Consider the following 19878-nt stretch of genomic DNA (forward strand, 5'->3'; position numbering starts at 1 on the left):
AGTGGCACAGCGGGAGTTAGAGAGAAACCAGACTTGTTATTGAGGCATCCTGGTACTCCACGGAATAAAGTCCCTGGAGAGAGTCCAAAGCAGAGCTGCATTTACCAAGTTCTGCGCTGTGGCGGTTAGTGCGATAGAGGCAGGTCCAAAGGTAACTCAGAGCACACCGACATTTTTTAATCCCTTATCTTCTTATTTCCAGGAGCTTTAAAACCCCAGGAAATCTCACAAATTCACTTGTTATCTCCGCATTCAAATTCCTCAAGCTAGTTACCTCGTTTCATGGTATTTTAATGTTTTTGATTTTGAAACATACAAAATGAAAATGCACATTACATTGATTAAAGACAGTCTTGCATCCTTTAGGATTTTGAATTTAAAATGTATTCTAAAATAGAATTTAGGGCTGGGAAATAGAAAGACAAGAATAAGACCAGAAAGGAAAAAAAATCTAGAGACCTATCCAAACTTGTATTTTAAATCCTTCTTACCAAGTCAATAAATGAAGGTACAGAAGGCTCTAAAGCATACATAAAATGTATGTTTTTAAACACAGAAAATATAATCTACTTTATGTTTTAACAACTAAGTTGAGTCAACGACTAAGTCGGCTTGGGGCTGGGAGGTGGTTCTTTTTTAAATGAGTTGACTGGTCTCTCAATTGTAACCAGGGGCCAAGAGCCAGGATTGTACACACAGGTACATACAGGTACAATGGGGCATGTCTGGCCCTGAGTACTTTACCGACAGCTGATGCAAATCAATTTACTTCCGAAATGTTTCTAATCTCATATATATTTTTAGGTGGCATAGCCCAGGGAAACCCCTTTATTAAACTTAGCCTCTTGGGCATTCTTGAACACTTTAATTCATTGATTATTAAAAATTAAACCTCTCAGGCTGAATAAGAAACTCAGGATGTGAGAAAGCTGCTTGGTATAAGAGAGGTAGTAAAGTATTTTCTTTTTGTTGAGAGTGTTCAGTGAGACTGCACTTTCTGTAACAATCCACATCACTGCCGAGCAGAGCCCATGGTAGTTCCAGTCAAATCATGCACCTATACTTACTCTACAGGACAATTACCTGGTGCATCAAGCCTCTGGTCAAAAAGACCTCATAACTCACATGATATGTTTTTTATTGTATTGTCATTTCATGCTGTTAAGATCATGCTGCTTAAAGAAATTAGGCCTCAGCCATCTTAGCTTCTCTTTTGTTTTACTATATGATATCACTCAACTAAAAAAATGAGGGAAAAAATTCAGTCTTCTTGTAATGTTGTCAACCCCATGCCAAATAATTAGAAAGTGATTATTTTCTTTTCTCCACATTTGAGGGTTTTAAAAAATGCATTGATTTGTTTTTATAAATAGTTTTCTAGTCTGATAATAAATGTTATGCTTTCTCATTATGGAAGAATTTGAAAATATATGAAACTATAAAGAAGAAAATAAATATCCTATATAATCCCTCTCTTCAGAGATAACACTGTTAATGTGATATAAATGAATGCTTTGTCTGAATGCTTGCGCTGTCAGTGGATTATAGCATGTTCAAGTTAAAAATCTAAAATATTCCCTATGTTTTGTCCTCTCCGAGGCTGTGCATGTTTCTGTTACTTGTTCAAAGTGACAGCACAGGCAGACCCAGGAGCAGCCCTCTGCCCAGGCCAGGGTGCGCTCCACAGTGATGACAGCACTCAAAGCTCTTGTAGGTCCAATTCAAATCTGACTTATCTTACAAGAGGTTTCCCTGGTGTCACCTCCAGGATTCCCAGTAAGGGACTCCTTTTTGGGTGTGGGAGCTCATACATTCCTTCTCTAGAGTATCAATATTTTCCCTTTTATAGATTTGTCTTTATAATGCAGAAACTTTTTATTTAAAAGTTTTTTTCTCATTCCATCCATTATAGAACTTCTGGGTTACAGAAATTTGGTCATCCAATTGATGAGAATAAGGAGTGAGGCTCAAATATTTTATTCACATTTTACAAAAAGAAATCATACTAGCATTAATTTTAGTTCAGCTTTGTTCATTCATTCAACAAGGGGTTAGCACCATTTGTCTAGGGTTGCAATATTCTGGCAAGTCTACCCATGCCTACTTCATTATTCACTCCTAAATAGCAGCAAACATCTGAAGTCCACCTCTGGATACAGTCAACTCTAGGAAGAAAAGCCGTTAGAGGCATTTGAAAGCAAAGTGCAGGATTCCTTTTTGGTCCAAATGTAGCTAAGGGAGGCCAACTTCAGCATTTCTCAAATATTGATAACCTGCTAAGATTGCTTAGTTTTCTCAGCCAGTTGGATATATTCTCTTCGTTGTTAGGACAATGGTCCACCCACGAACCATTACAGGAAGAACCGTAAGGTTGTGATTCAGATCCATGTCTCTGTGTTGACTCTCCCACCCCTTAACTAGACCCCGAATGATTCCTGTGGTTCTCAGAGAGCATTAGTCTAGAAACATTAGGCATTGGAGTTTATGAATATCATACATGGGAGAAAATCAAAAGCTCTAACAATCCAAATAGGAATCACAAGGCAAATTATCTTCTATGGAAAAAGAAAAAAAATAATAATACTTGTAAGTAGAAGCTGCTAATCCCTAAAGCCTCTGAGTAGAGTGACAAAACCTATGAGAAAGAAATTAAGAGCTTTCAACATGTGGCTCTGAAAACTGAGTTAATAAAAATGCCCCCCTTTTAAGCCATTATAATAATAAAGGTTTTATTTTTCAAAACCTAGGCTAATTAATTAATTAATTAATAGGTCAGGGGACAAAACCCATAAATTTCCACAGAGGAAGCCTACAAATGTTATGCTTCACGTCCTTGGCATCAGTGAGGGAGGAAACAGCAGGCAAGACATCAAATCTTCTCCTTCATTTCTTTTGCTAAATGCCTGAATAATTTTAACCCCCTCTCTCACACATAATTTCCAGGCAATTGGAGGATAAAAATCCCTTTGGAATTTGGACCCTCTCCCTTTTGCAAACACAAATTCTTATTAATTCTGGCCCTGAAAAAAAAAAACGCACTATTAATTGTTTTAAGTCCTCTATAATAGTATGTCATTTTCAAAAGCTGCAGCACATTAGAGAATTGGCCTTATAGAAATACTTGTGTCACACACAAAGGGAGAGTGTTTTCTCATCCAAATGGCTGCAGCAGGTTAAAAAATGAGACATTTATGTTCAAGTAAACACCCTGGAATTAGAACAACTGTGCAAACAATATAAGCCTGCAAACTCTAGGTATCCTACATGTGACTGGGAATGAATGTTTATAAGTAGAAGATCAGAGGCAAATTGTCAAGAGTCAACAACAGTCAAGCACCGAAAATCAATTCTTCTCCTTATGGACTTTTTGTTGAATTTCTAGAATTCAAAGAAAGCAAGAATGCCAAAATTTTCCATATACTAAGATATGAAAGTTTCCTAAGACAATTATGGAGTTCCCAAACTATAAACTTTAGAGTTTCCAACAGAACACCTTTTACCTTTGCAACACTCACTTTAATTTTTAGAAGGGAGGAGAGGAGAGGAGTAAATAGTGAGAGATGAGAGGACGAGAGGCAAGAGGAAGAATAACTCTTCTGGCCCTTGAACAAAAAAGAAGCTTGGGATTTTATTTGTTACAGTATTTACTAAATTTTCATTAGTCATGAGGATATTTTTAAATAAAATCCAGCCCTGCAGAAAATGTTTTACCTGCCTAGACTTGAGTACTGATGAAAGGACCTCCTGGCTCCATAGGGCTCTTCAAATGACTGAATTCCCAGCAAAAATCTTGCCTTTGGGTTAAGTCATTATGGTTTCAAAAAGAGAATAGATGTGGTGTTTGTTTTCCCATTCTTGCTATACTTCACTTAGGAGGATGGTCTCCTAACAAACACCACATGCACTCACTATTAAATTGGAACTAACAGAGCAGCACTCATGTGCACAAATGGAAGTAAAACTCAACAGAAATCACGCAGCTGGGAAGGGGGAGGAGAGGATGGGTAAAATCATACCTAATGGGTACAATGTACATTATCTGGGTGACGGGTACACTTTTAACTTTGACTCAAGCAATACAAAAGCAATTCATGTAATGAAAATATTTGTAGCACGGTAATACTCTGAAATTTTTAAAAAGTGGAAAAAGATTATTAAATAAAAAAACCAAAAATAACAATATTATGTTATAAATATAAATATATATAAAAAATTATCTTTTTTCTAAAATTTTTATTAAATTTTTTCATTATTTTCATGTTACAAATGTAGTAAATGCTACCCTTTTTTCTCTTTATAAATTCTCCTCTAATTTTTTTAAAAAATTGGTTATTAAATTTCCTATTCTATAAAAATTATGCTTTTCCTATCATTTGCCCAACTTTCTGTGGATATACACATTTAAATAGCTTTATATAATTAAAATAATAATAAATAATTTTTAAATAATTTAAATACTTTTTTTTTGAAAAAGAAAATAGAATCTCCCCTACCCAGAATCTTACCTAGGGAAGCTCCTGAGGTATTAAATGATTCATCTACTCATTCATTTATTAATGTTCTCAGACATGTGTTCAGCAAATTTACTAAACATTTGCTCTGTGTGAGAGAAATAGTAAGCTGAGGAGACATAATTGTCTATGCCTATGAGAGAGAGAGGCTGAATCACCTGTTTTTAGTGGCACAGGTTTGTCTAATAAATTGAAATGATTGAAAGTCAGAAGTCAAAAACCAATTAGCATACATAAATTTAGCAAGGCCCCTGCCTTTCCTAATATTAATTTTTTCCCCATTGCCTCCTTGTTCCACTTCCTCAAGAGCTAAGATCTAAGCAGAGGACAACAATGCTTTCAGAGAATGTCTAGAATGTTTGCTACACTAGAATCCCCCAATGTTGCGTCCCTCGTATTGCTATAGATTTATCTTTTTATATTATCCTTTAGGCCTTCGTGGCCACTCTTGCTTCCTAAGTGTATTTGCTGAAGCAAGATCAGTATGTGGGGAGAAGTTTTTCTGAAATGCATAAAAATCATAGGTTTCAGGTATGTTGTAAGGGATGTGTCTCTGGAATCTACAAGAATAATATCCCTGGCGACACAGTTTTATCCAAGAACATGAGATCACTTTTATACTAAAAAAAAGAAGAAGAATTTTCCGTTGTTAAAGACCAAAACAATTTTTTTGTCTATAATAATAGGAAAGATTCCTTCTCGAAGAGCAACATTTCAGGTCTGCTCTTACACTGAAAAAAATGTTTTTATTTCTCCCACTATTGCCACCTGGTGGACAAAGATGATTCCTTTAGACAGCACAATGGAACATATCTTACTTTTACCACAAGATGGCAGCATACAACTGAGTTTTCAAAGAGCGAGGCTCAAAAAAAATTTCAGGCTTTTGCTCCTCAGTAGAAAATGTTCTGTTTCTACATAGGAGAATGAATAGGAAATAATAGTACAAAATAAGCATTTCATTCCCGTTGCCTAAAAACGAATGGAATTCCACGTTTTAATATCATTACTATTTCATAAAGGAGTTGATTTATTGCAGGAATAGGAAGGAGTACCTAAAATTTAACTGGTAACTTATTTTGTTTTTTAAAAATATTTCAGGCAAGTGTATACTTTTTAACCTAATTTTTCTGATATTTTCTTCATATAGTGGAATATTTTGGAATGTTTTATGTGCTTCTTTTAATCAGCTCTCTTTAGTTGGTTAATAGGGGAGAATTTTTTCCCTAAAAGATCCATTTAGAACATATAGACTCTTACCCAAGCCCATGCCCGTGACAGTCAACGACCCAAGCAAATCGCTAGTTTTCTCCTAGCCAAAGTGCTGCCTAATCAGTCTGCTTTCCTTTCACATTTTTGTGCTAGAATCTCCCAATGTTTTGTTCATTGTATTGTTGCGAGATTTTTAAATACATGTAGATATATATATTATTCTTTGGACCTATACTACCATGACTTACTTGTTAAGATATGTTTTTCCCTCTTCAGCAAAATTGCACTCATAATTCTTTCTATAAGGGATTTTACCACAAAACTGACAGCAACTTTTATTTATTGAGCACTTACTGTGTGTCTGGTACTATTGTAAGTATAGTATGTTGATCAATTTATCAAATTCCAAGCATACATTTATAAGGGGCATGTTAATTGAACTCATCTTACAGATGATGAAACTGAGGCAAAGAGAGGTTAAGAGATAGCTTAAGCATTGGCCTTCCTGTCTGTTTAGGTTCCTGAATGGTCACTGGGAATTGTTCCCTATGGACCAAATATAGAGCAGGAGAAACATAGTGGTCTGTACCTCAAGATGATTCCCTCAAGAATTTATGCCTCTTTGAGTAAAGAGTATCACTCTGGCTTTCGGGGATTCTTATAAATTCTAAAAAATGATAACCACGAGGCTTGACCCAAGAAAGAAGGAAAGTTGCACTTTGTACAAGAGCAGAGACTTTCCAGCCAGTATTGAATCATTTAAATGTCCCAGTGATACCTCCTAGAGTTATTGAGGCCTTGCTTTTATTTAAAAAAAAAAAAAAAAAGGATATTGTGGAATAAGGGACTGGATTCTGGCTAGAGGACTGGGAGTCCCGAATTTCAGTCCCAGCTCTGCCTCTCGCTGTCTATGTGATCTCTCTGAGCCTCAGTTTCCTCAGATCACAAAGATCTCATTCTCTACAGTGCCTTTTCAACAGTTTTTGTGGCAATATATTGACTTTAAAGAAAAGGTTTCAAAGCAAGTATCATGAAAGAAAACAAGCGGCAGTGTTTAATACACAACTGACACTCCAGTGGTCAGATGATGAGATGCACAGAGAAGACTGTCAACAGGCAGACACTGTGGCTTTGTGTACGTATAGGACTTGGCTTCGTTTCTGGGATGAGAGTAGTGTTAGTTGCTGGCTGCTAAGAGAGGAGCATTCTTACTCTATTTTTCTGTATGAACTTGCAGTGTGTTGCATTGTTAATTAGAAATATTTGCAAGTAACCGACTTCAGGGACAGAAAGGCAGGTGCTGATGTCTCTGAGCAACTTCAGAGGGCACCTGGAGCTCCACCAACAATCATGATTAAAAAAAAAAAAAGCATTCAGGCTGGACTCCCCTTCTACATCTGACCAGTTTAGAGAAACTGTCCTTATGTGCAGACACAGTTAACTTTTAAAAACAGTCTGGCTAGCACTAGTTTTGCTAATGCTGAATTGGAGCCAAACATCTTCAGACTTCAGAGAGTGGGACAATTGTGCCCTTCTTTGCAGCCAGCATAAGAAGGCTAGAAAATGGCATGCCGTTTGCGGGCTTCTCCTAGTGACCTACTTTGAATGGACAAACAGAAAATCTGTGAGGGAGAGGATTAATCGGTTGTACTGAACCTTAGAAACTTTGCAGACCTGATTTCAAAGATCTGACCTTTTAGTGCTAAATCAAAGAATAAAGAATTTAGCTACTCAGATTCCCCATTGTTTTAGGTTAGGAAGATGCTTGGCATATATTTACTTTTCTCACATTTCAGTGATTCTATATTTTCTATTTTGGCCCATTATGCATTCAGAGTGCCTGTCATGCCCTGGCTGGGCTACAACAGTAAAAATAACAGATACAGACCCTGCCTCTGTGGGACTCAAAGTCCAGTGGCGAAGACAAGGATTAATGAAAGCATCAGACAAATACATTTGAAATTAAAACGGATATGAGTTATATGAAGGAGCACAGCACTTATAATAAAGAAACCGAATTTTATCAAGAAGACCAAGAAAGACTTCCCTGTGGATTGGCAACCGAATTCCAAGGGATGAGTCGGATTTCTAGCAGAGATTTCATTGGGCTATAGGCACTATGGCTGAGAAAACATGGTACCATGGAGAGTAAAGAAAGTCTCATAGGGCCGGAATGCAGGGGTAGATGACAGACATTGATGAAACTGCACAGATGAGGGACTACGGAGAGCCGTGAAGCCATGCTAAGGATCTTGGTTTTTACTCTGAAAGTTGCAAAACAGCATTACAAAATTTTAAACAGGACTGTAAGGTGACCAAATGTCCAATTCAAAAGGCTCTCTCTGGCTAAAAAGTCCAGTTACTTGACTTCTTTAATGAAAATGTGCTACTCAGAAATGCAGGACTATGTCACAAAGAAAAAAAAATCTGTTTCTCACAGCCAGTTTGAGATCCTGTATCTGACCAACCCATTAAGTTGGTCCTGATATTCAAAGTGATGGCCTACAGAAACTTTACATATTTGCTTCTAAAGACCTAAGAGTAGTGTGGTTTACTTGGTAAAGATATTTAAAAGAGAATCCAAATATTTGAGCTATATGAGCTCTTCCAATTCTGAAATTTATTTATACATTCCACATTAATTGAATGCCTACTACCTGCCAGGCTCTAATCTAAGCACTAGGGACAGTGGTGGACAAGACATCCACTGCTGTTGCCCTCATGGCACAGTAACTATAAATAAGCAAATAAGTAAATGTGTAACATGATGCCAGGTTAGAGATAAGTGCTATTTAGATTAGCAAAGCAAAGTAAAGGGATAGAGAAAATAACAGGCAGTACTATTTTTGATAAGGTGATGGAGGAGTCCTTCCTGAGTTGGTGACATTTCAGCAGAAATCTGAATGAAATGATTGAGTAAACAATACAAAGACCCAAGGAAAGAGCATTCCAAGCAGATGAAAGAGCAATTGCAAAGGCTTTAAAGCTGGAATGGACTCAGCCTATTGGAAAAAGAGCAGGAATACCAATGGGCTCCAGTGGAGTTTGGGACAAAATGGTAGGCTAGGGTTAGGGACCAGACACACTCTACGATTCCACTAAATTGCAGTTAAGAGTACTTTCACATTCCATACTCAGAGTTCTTGTACTTGTCCATGCTCACAGCCTGTAGCATCAAGTATTAGTAGCTGCAAATCATTTTTTTGTCACCTCCAACTGCACACCATTTGTTCCAATAGAACAATCTCTTTTCATTTGCCTTTCTCTAAGTCTCTACCAATGTCTGCTCCTATTAAAATGTTCTTTCTGCCTTTTCTCTCATTCTCCTTTCAGTGGAGAGTACCAAACTATCTTCATGTTTATTCTCAATTGATAAAGAATTTTTTGTTTGTTTTTGTTTTGCTAAATGTTTCTTTTTTAGAAATTGGCACCACCGTGCACTTCAAGCAAAAAGGTATGGTTTTTATTTCTGATTACCTTCTATATGGCAAAATTAAAATTTTGCAGCAGTATATTGTGGTCTTATATGCTTGAGTTTATTTCAGTTTAATAATTTTTGGTGATAATTTCCATAATATATTTGACATTTTTCCCCCAAATTGTGAACTGTTTTATTTACAAAACATCTCTGATCCAAACTATCACCCTCATATTGCTTTTTATAGTTACTCATTTTTAAATCCTGGAACTGAGTGAGCTATTCTCTGCCCCACCCTCTCTCCCCTACTTTCCCTAAGTGTCCACAGTTAATTGTTACAGAGTTGCATTTTTGGAAATGCTCACTGTCCAATGGCAGGGCTCTGAGAAGGGACACAGACTATTTTACATTCACTTGTTGGCTATTCAAATAAATATGTCACTAAAGGAAGCAGAGCAGTATCTCCTAAAATGAAACAGTTGCAAGTCAGTATTGCCTCCTGACTCATCATTTTCCCAGGTCTTCACAACACTCACTCTGTGGCAGTGTCCCTGGGCTCTCCTAGAAATGCCATTTTATACCATCCAACTATCCCACTTACCATATTAGCCATTGACACATAAGCCACATACTTCTTTCTATAAGGACAGTGCAACCAGGTCAAAGCTTCATAAAATAGACCATAAATGCAAACAGTTACTAATTCTGAGGTGCCCCATTTACCAGTATGATAGATTGCAATTTCTAATGGTGTCTAACCCCAGGCAAGAGCCACAGGTGCACTTGTGTGGCCAGATACCACCCTCCTTATGTCCTTGTGGTCACCCACTTGATTGGTATTAATAATCGTCCCATATGAGGATGTCTTCCTCTCTGAGTCTCAAAGAGGTAAGACAACCAGGATCATCCTCAAGTGAAGAACAGTGCAAGCCGAGTCTTGTGGGATTTGGGCCCCAGCAATGATCCAGAGCCACAAGAATGATCACAGTAGACAACTCGTTGGTTATTTCCAAGAATTGGCCAGTGCCCTGTTCATGGCCAGTTCTAGCAGGTCCCCTTAGAGGCTGCAGGGAAGAGACAGCCAGTAATATATACTTGGGCATAGCATCATTCGAGGCAAGGAGGTATAAAATATTATCCTTTTCAGCACTTCTTCGTTCTCCGGTGCTATGATTACCAATCATATTTGAATCTTAAGTGGCCAGTGTTATATGTGATACATTACGGCTTTGATGTGGATGAAGAAACAGGGCATAGCACTTTTTAAAATTTCAAAAACCATTGTGATAAACTGCTGGTGCCACCAGAAAGAATTCTAAGTATTGACCTAAAATTTCAAAAATTTCTGTGCCAAAATACTTGATGCTATTTTGATGGAGAAAATGTAATGATCCCAACTTTACTGTGAGAATACTTCAGCCTTACCAAAATCTCACCTACAGAGAATTGAGATGATACACAAAAAGTTATGTAGGAAGAGCCCAGATTTGATTCTGAGACCCATTACTCAAAGAAAACATCAATACAATAGTCCTCCCCTCAACTTCAGGGGATACATTCCAAGATACCCAATGGATGCTTGAAACTGTGCACAGTACAGAGCCCTGTATATTATATATTATGTTTTTTCCTATACATGCATATATATGATAATGTTTAATTTGTAAATTATGCACATAATTTATAAATTAATTTATAAATTGTGCACAGTAACTACAATAATAATAAAATAGAACAACTGTAGAAATGTACTTTAATAAAAGCAACTTGAATGCTCTCTCTCTTCCTCTTTCCCTCTCCCTTTCTCTTTTTCAAAATATTTTGTTGGATTATAGGCTTTAATTCCAACTCACTCACCCAGAGGAAGCTGTACTGGCAGAAAATGGACAGCAGGTGGCGCCAAAGTCAGTCTTATCAGGCTTCCCTTTAAACATGGCTTCCCAAGACACAAACGTGCTGTAGTCTGCACAGCGATATCAAAGGGAGAGATTTAGGAGATTCTGCAGATTATTGTTCACCTTCATTTAACAATTGTTTTATAAATTGTTTAGATTTTTGTTCTATTTTCAGTTATTCTATCAGTTTTTAACAATTATAAAAAGAATGCAAACTTAAACCCCTCTGGCCTTTCTTCTCTTCTTGTATGGCTGAACTATGCACAGAAATAGCATCATTATTGACCCTAATTTCTTAATGGCTGACAGGAGTGCCCAAGAATCACTGAGGACATACTTAATGACCACGTTGAATAAATCTAGTCCCAAATTTAGGAAAATGGGTCCTAAGTACTCAGGAGAAGCAACAGAAAACTGTTGGCTAGATCTGAATTACAAAGTGTCTCCAAGCAAATGCTCTCTAAAACAGGTGTTGAAAAATCACTTTGTCCTTTCTTTAAGATTTTACTGAAAGACAAATCAATTGGCTCAGGATCCTGCATCAGATTTGTAATGCAGAGACTTGCCAGAAAATTCTCATATCCCTCAATTTCAGAATGTTTAATCAATCTTGCCCTTAATCAGAAATCCCCTTGTATTGTCATGGCAAAGTGCAATCCAGCATTCACCTTGACACAGAATCTCACTTCCTTTACCCTGGAGTTGAGAACCTTGACCTAGTGTGTTGACTCATGGTTTGCAGTCTTGCAGGGCTGAATTTTACCCCTTAGGGTCAACATTAGAAGTCTTGACCCAATTCACAAGCCAGCGCCTTTAATTCAGGTTGATATATCATCCCCTTCTATAATCCAAACTTCTATGTTGATACTAATAATACCACTTACTGAATGTTTACCAGATATCACACATATCAGTGTGTATGCACACATATAACACATATATAGAATGCAGTTAAATACCAAGATATTATTTTGGTCTGCTCTATGAAAAGCATGTAACAAATTTTTGAATCGTAGTTCTATTTGCCCATCTATTCTTAAGGCTAATTTATGTTTGCAGACTCTTGCTTTCATTATATCTGTCAGTATATGAAAGCACTTGCTGAGCCTGGCCATCTGGCTTGGGAAATAAGATTTATCATTTGCATTTCCACAAATAAGCAGAAATTTCATAACTATGAACTAAAACATAATTAATGATTTTGCTGATTATTCTCCCCTGAAATAGCCATTAACTGAAGTTGTCTCCTATGTAGTCATATATATCTATAATTGCATACACACTTATGATGATTCTCCAACTATCACCCATTTACCCTTGTATTTTTTCAAGCCTATTTATTTACTCTCAAAACCAATTATGAAAAGAGCAAGTTGTATAAGCACATTAAATAGCTATATGAGAGCACTTAATAAATAATAATTGATAGAGATGAAGATACCTTTAACAGATGTACAAAATGCATTTCAAATACAGTCATGCATCACTTAACAACTGAGATACTTTCTGAGAAATGCATCATTAGTTTATTTCATCATTGTGCGAACATCCTAGCATGTACTTACACAAACTTAGATTGTATAGCTTACTACACACCTAAACTATATGGTATATCGTACTGCTCCTAGGCTACAAACCTGTACACCATGTTACTGTACTGACTACTGTAGGTAACTGTAAGACAGTAGTAAGTGTTTGTGTATATAAACATATCTAAATATAGCAAAGTACAGCAGAAATGCAGTCCTATAATCTTATGGGACCACTGTTGTATATGTGGTCCATCCTTGACCTAATCATCATGTGGCACGACTATATATTAACATAATAATACTGTTACTGATAACATTAAAGGTTATTAACATAATCTATGATAACTAGAATATCATGTAAAAGTAACAGTTCTGAATTATGTGTACTAAAAGACCAGTAAGATTTGTGCATATCATGTGTTTATATGAGTATGTATGTAACATATATACTTCTATTTCTGTGTCTGTATATATGTGTGTGTACATGCATTAGCAAGAATGTTCTTTGTGAACGTATTCATCCAGGTTAATATATGAATATATCATATTTTTAATGATGGAATTTTGACTTTCTCAAATATTTACTATTATCCAAGTAAAATGATAAGACTAGTCTTCTTCGCCCTCCCTAGATACCACTCAACTCCAGGACGTCTGAAAGTTAGTTGAGCTTGGCCTAGCACTAAAAATAAGATTAAGGAAATTACAGAATTGCTTTCTGAAAACCTCTTTCACACTATCCCTGGTGCAAAACAGAAATCATTTGTTCTTAACCCTGTATGGCCTTAATTTTTGTGTAGTTTTTCTCTGTTTTGAAAGCCTCAATGATACACAAAGGCAAACAAATGTGCCAAGTAGTTCATACCATCTCATATATAGAGAGAAACTAGAAGGTAAGACACATAACATTGCCACTAAGAGAGCTTGAAGGTCTCAAAAATTTAAATAGGATGGGGGTGGGAAACATGGAAGGAGGGGATTAGGAAGTGCACTGAGCTGAGACTCAAGACATCTAAACTCGAGGGCCAGGTCAACAGTTACTAACCCAGTGCTGCATGCAGGATACGGGATCTCATTGACCCTCAAATCCTCATGAGAGGCGTGGACCTGAAGATAGCTGAAGTGCCTTTTGTTAGTATGATCCTATTAATTGATTGAATATTTAATTTATTTATTCTGTGTTACACACAATACAGCTCATTTTATACAGTAACTATGTTGCTCAGTTTGTATATGTTCATATTTTTATATTAAGTAATACTTTTTAATATTCTCAAAAAGGCATTCTAGCCAAAAATATGCTATTGAAAATCATTTTTGCAAAGATAATGGTTGTTATCCTTGTTTTTTCGTTTTTTTGTTTTTTTTGTGCTGGCTATTTTATTGAAACCCATGTTTTATTTGCTGAAGGTCTGACAAAATACACACAGGCATCCCTTCACGGTGTAACTTCACTTTGTAGTGGTGGCAGGCAAAGGCTCCGGAGCCAGACACCTGGGTACAAACCCCAGCTCTTCCACTTACAAGCTGTGTGAGCTTGTGCAATGCAGTCAGCTTCTCTGGGCCTCTGTCATTTCACTGTCAGACAGGTGTCACCACAGCACCACCTCATAGCATGGGTGTGTGCTTATGACAAAGCATGTATAACCGTATTTTGTAGTAAGTGCTAGGCAATCATTTATTGATAATGTTTTATTGTTACTGTTGCTTTTATTATTTACATAAAATATAAATTAGGAGATCATTCTCGAATTCAGCATTTTTCCCTGCCATCTACCTTCAATCAAATATGTTTGTAAACAGTTCCAGAAATATTCATGTACCAAAGGATGCTTCCATTGTACTTGCAGAGCATTGCAGTTTTACACAAACACACACACATATAGACACACACACACTGATCAATCTGCAGATATGCCCTTGGAACTTCAAAGTAAACCATAATTAGTCACACTAGTTTGCCTTTTGAACATCATTGTTTCAGTATGTAGTCATAAATCCAAAAGTCTCTGTAGTGAAAAATATTAATTTTTCCCTTTAATGGAATATAAGCAGAACTATACAAAAGGAGAAAATGTAACAAGCAAAGCAGAGGACAAGCTCTTCAGTTAGACCTACAATTTCCATCCCAAGCCCCCTCCTTTCATCAACACAAAGCCCCTTCTCCACCTTGCTCTCCGTCCCACTCCCCCTCTCAGACCAGACCCACAACCCCCAAATTTCATCCACCTGGGGAAAACCAGGGTGACTGCCGGAAACACAGACTGCACTTTCAGGTTTAACCTGGACAGGTTCGAGTCTCAGTTTTGCTCCTGGTTTGGACCTGCCTCTTAACCTTTCTAGATTTATTCATTTTTATTGTTGTCTTTGCTTTTTTTTAATTTTTTTTAATTTTTATGAATACATCATAATCATGCATATTTATGGGTATCTTTGTGTTTGGTTTTGGTTTTTAAAGTGACAAATGAATGACAAATGAAGGAGGGGATGATTCCCTGCTGCCTCTTAAGACTCTGCAATGTATTGACTTTTTTCCTACCTTGCTGTCTAGCCATAAACGTTACTTTGAAACAATTCCCCTCCCCATTAACAAATAAATAATTACTGCTTCTCCCCTGGGATAGAAGAGAGTCATGGATTGGTTCCATGTTTTATTGATGGAGACGCTGTGATGAATTGGCCGGAAGAGCACACGTCTGGCTGCTGAAGGACCCCCACCAACGCCTGGCATCTTAATGAGTGACGGCGTCACAGAGCCAGCCGGGCAGAGCAGGCAGGAGGAGGCTGGGTGCACAGGAGCCCGACGCACCATTGGATACATTGGTGATAGCCAGTTTAGGGACTTCTCCAGAAAGAGCATTTTGTATTTAGAAGTGTTTCAGCCAGTGATAGCCCTTAAAATACTTGGAGCCCAAGGAGGAGAAGGATGTAGGGAAGGTTTTGAGCCCTTCTTGGGTTGCACATAAGCGTACTACTTTGACATGCCAGAACCTGGCCAGGATACCATCAGCTGTAACATGGAGTGGGCCAGATGTAACTATTCTCTTTTCTCTCTTTCCTCTTTTGCTCTGCAGGACCTGGGTCGGTGAGAGGAATAAATGGATCCATCAGTCTGGCCGTACCACTGTGGCTGCTGGCAGCATCTCTGCTCTGCCTTCTCAGCAAATGTTAATAGAATAAAAAAGTTAAAAATAATTAAAAAAAACACACAAAAATGCGTCACACAGAATACAGAGAGAGAGAGAGAGAGAGAGAGAGATGAGGGGAGACTGTTTATTTCACAACTTTGTGTGTTTATAAATGAAGGGGGAAATAAGAAAATGAAAAAGAAATACAACATTTAAAACAATTTTACAGTCCATCAATAAAAATTTAAGTATAATTCAGGGTAAAGAAAGTTCTACCAGGATATGTTTATATCTACTAATCGAATGTATGCTGTGTAAAGACTACATCATGTTAAGGACATCCGGACGTTGTAAAAATAAGACAAGTACCAGATGGATATTAACCCCCCGATACACACTTTATCCTTCCTTCCTTCATCCTTTTTCATCTGTGGGGGAAAAAGAAAATAAGGTCTTGCCTTTGGTGTTTATATTTCCATAATCTTTTTATTCTGTTTTTCATTTGAGCTGATCTGAAGCCATTTCAGACTATCAGTGGAATCTTATGTTGAGCCTTTCTCTGACTTTCCTGCCTCCACTATCCCTCCAACTTTTGAGATCATCCCCTCTCCTCCAGTGTGTTCTATCTCCCCCACACCTAACCCAGATAGTCCCTTTTAACCTGACTCCCCTCCCGGCTCTATTCACACACCCCCACCCTCCCTCGCCCCAGAGCACTAGTCATGCCGCAAATGCTAGGAAGTGCCATTTTAATTTTCTCCACTGTGCGCGTGTGCTCAAGTCTTTTGCTCTCACGTGGGTGTACATGTGTGTGAGCGTGTGTGTGTCTCTCTCTGAAGCATGCCAAGGAAATGGTCCATGTGTACATAGACTCATTGTGCTGTAGATACTGTCCTGCATTGTAATTGTGAGATGCGGCTGTTACAAGTTGCTGGGGGAGATGTCGGGGAAGAGGCAAGGAGAAGAGTCCCTCCCCCCGTCCATGGCTGTCACATAACATCAGTGTGTACTCAAACCAAGCTGTGCCCCTTCCAAGGGCAGGACCCCATATTCCTTCTAGTCTCATCATCAGAATCCAGTCGGGAGTCACTCAGAATATCATTGTAAATGAAAGTGCCTACTATCGATGGGGTGAGCAAAAAGTAGAATGAATCAGTGCCGTGGATGAGGTGGCCTAGGAGAGGAGGTTGCAGATTTCACTCTTGTTTCCTGAGCCTGAGGGGTTCATGTATTTCCTGGCTGTTTATAGGCTGGGCCCTGCTCTGCCACACACGTGGGCAGTACATTAAGGAAATCCCCAGAAACAGGAAGGTCTCCAAGTGTTAACTCCCAGGGGAAGAACGACGAGCCATGTGGACTTACTAAGCAGCCCAGTTTTGCCTCCTCCTTAGTCTTCAAATAACACTGCATTTGCCCCATGGAGTCCCCTGAGCAGAGATTGCTTCCTATTTCACATAAAATACAGTGAAAGTGAGCAAGGCAAGAAAAATAGACAGATGTTCGGGTTGATGCCCATGTTCTGGAGATACTGTCAGAGCTCTAATGCAAAGCATTGGCCGTAACAAAAAGAAATTCACTCCTTGTGCTCCCCTGCAGACTTTGGTCCTGGTATTCTAGGCTAAGACTTTATTTGGTTACCCACATCATTCCCCTTCTGACACTCTGATGGTGTTGGCAGCCCCTTTTTCATGGTGGGCTATCATTATCCTAGGCCAGGCTGCTAGGAATTGCATTATATTCACCTTCCCTGCTCTGTTTAAATTTACATCAGTAAGAGTCATTTGGACATTAACACTGAAATGTGAGCTAGTTCCTTAAGCAAAAGAGTTGGACAAACTGTAATAAATTTAGGCAGAAATTATATAAGTACCACAAAGCTTGGCATTACCACATCACCAGAAGGATTTTCTTAGGAAAGGTCTTGCAGGGAGAGCTGGCTCCCTGAATATAGGTTTCTTTGTCGGAAAACCAACCATTGCTCTCATTTAGACTACAGCAGGTATTGGAAGTGGCTCAGTTAATTAAAGGCCAGAGGATTATTACTGAGGTTATAATTGAATGTGATCTCACAGAGTCAAGCATGGACCTCATTGAGGTTGGAACCTTGAAAATAGCTGCCACGTGACATAAAATGAGAAATCTCATAACAGAAAGAAAGAAAGAGAGAGAGAAAAAGAGAGAAGGAAGGAAGGAAGGAAGAAAAGCAAGAGAAGGAAGGAAGGAAAGAAGGAAAATCTGAGTAGCATTTTTAATTTCTAGGAAATCCTACTGTTTGTTTTAGAAGCTTATCACATCCTTCTTTCATGATTTTGAGGTTTAAACATGAAACAGAAGGACAAATTTGGCTTGGGAATGGATACAAGTGTTTATGGCAGATTCTGACATAGGACAGAAAAAAAATTCTTACCCAAGAAGGTATCTAGTAAAATGTAGGAAAGGTGAGCCATATTCTTATGCAGCATCGATTTATTGACAATCAGGGATTTCTCTTAACAGTTTGGTCTTCTTAGTACAGGAATAAAAGGTGGTCATCTTTGATGATGAATCTATGGGGAGCCCCATATATTGAAGAGGCAGTGACATACTTAGGGGAAAGCTTTATAAAAGTGTATGCTAATTTAAATATACACAGGCAGAGAAAAGTAGAAAGAATTAATTTGGATGTTGTTTAGTATCAGTTTCAGGAACAGATCCGTGTGACCTGTCATAGGCTTTAATTGCACACCTGGCCTCATCATAAGGACAAGGTCTTGGTGTTACAGAAGGAGCTTCTCCATTAAAAGGAATGTCTTTCCCATGTCAGCACCAACTGTTCCCTTGGTTTTAATGTAATGGACCATATATTAAACGTAATTAAACATATATTTTAAAATGTGGTGTTTGATAAAGATCTGAGAATTTTTAAAATTTCTTCTGGCTCCTGTTTCAGAGAAAACATTGGCCCCAGAATTCTTGTCTCTAAGCAATGTGAACAATAGTTTGGAGAAATGTCAAGGAAAAGGTAGGGGCCAGAGGACTGACACCAAGAAATCATCAAGTCTTAACATGAGACTTCTTGGAATTTAGATCATCATATTTCTATAAATTCCTTCAAGAATCTTGTCTGTTGGTAAGCAAACTTGAAACCCTACAATGAAAAGCACCAATTGATTGAAAATAACGTACTGAGAAAAGTGAAATGCATCCATTAATCTGAACGGCTAATATATCAAATGTCCTTTGTATACAAAATAAAATCCACGATTTATAAAACAAAACCTTTAGACTCAACTTTTAGTTAACAAAAACAGAAATGACCTTGATCCAGGCCACTTCCTGAAGAACAAGAACTGCAGAACTGTAGGTATATCCTCTGTGCAATTGTTGATCAAAAGATTTTGCCTTGTTGGAGAAATAGTCTTGCTTGTTTTGAGACATAAAATCCTTCTGTTCTAAAAGCACTAGGCTTATGGAAAAGTAGATGCATTTTCTGTCGGGAAGGATTTCAATTGACTTTTGCCTTCTCTTCCAAGTCAGGTAGGCTTCCCCTTTGCCGTGGCAATTTCTTTTTTCTTTTCTTTTCTTTTTTTTTTTTTAACTACACAGTCAGACAACTGGGGCTATTTATAGAGACCTTGTAAAAGTACTCGTGATTTTCATGTTCTTGGAGGGCAGAAACAGAAAGCTGTTTCTCCTCCAAAAATGGACTTACCTCCTTTGCACACAAAAACTAAACTCCTCAGCATGAAATTGTTTGAGTTATTCCTTACCAAGTTGTTAGCTTCCTGCATACACCAGACTTGCAGTTTCCATCCCTGGGTTGGCTGGTCTCCCTGAATTTCTCATTTTTGTTCTTTGCAGGCCTTGAATCATTTGTGGAAAAATAATATATATGTGTATGTATTTTTTTTAATCTTATCTTTACAGATGCTATATTTACAATAATGTATGTATTATAAGACAAATTAAGAATAATGATTTAAACTCAAAAGGAAGAAAAGTACTGAATTTGGGTTTTTTTTAGAAAAAAGAGCTATGCTTCATTTAGAAAGACATGGAGGCTGACTTTTCCATCTTGTAATTATTTGCTTAAAAGAAATTTGCTTATGGATCACGTTCAATGACATTAAACATGTCCTCATTTTTCTCTTCATCCTCATAAACTTTTAGCCTGGATTTAGTCTTGGTTACCAATACCTATTA

At 37.6% G+C, this 19878-nt stretch overlaps 1 protein-coding gene across 1 annotated transcript in view; it reads left to right on the plus strand.

Moving 5' to 3' along the window:
• LOC123630521 (limbic system associated membrane protein) overlaps window positions 1-19147 on the plus strand; it is a 599650-nt gene extending 580503 nt beyond the window's left edge. The window contains exon 7 of the mRNA XM_045540224.1: window positions 15643-19147. Within this exon, the coding sequence (XP_045396180.1) occupies window positions 15643-15740 (98 nt within the window). The 3' untranslated portion in view covers window positions 15741-19147. The remainder of the gene's footprint in view (window positions 1-15642) is intronic.
• The last annotated feature ends 731 nt before the right edge of the window (window positions 19148-19878 follow it).

This window comes from Lemur catta, chromosome 1, assembly GCF_020740605.2.
Source record: "Lemur catta isolate mLemCat1 chromosome 1, mLemCat1.pri, whole genome shotgun sequence".
Classification (NCBI taxonomy): domain Eukaryota; kingdom Metazoa; phylum Chordata; class Mammalia; order Primates; family Lemuridae; genus Lemur; species Lemur catta.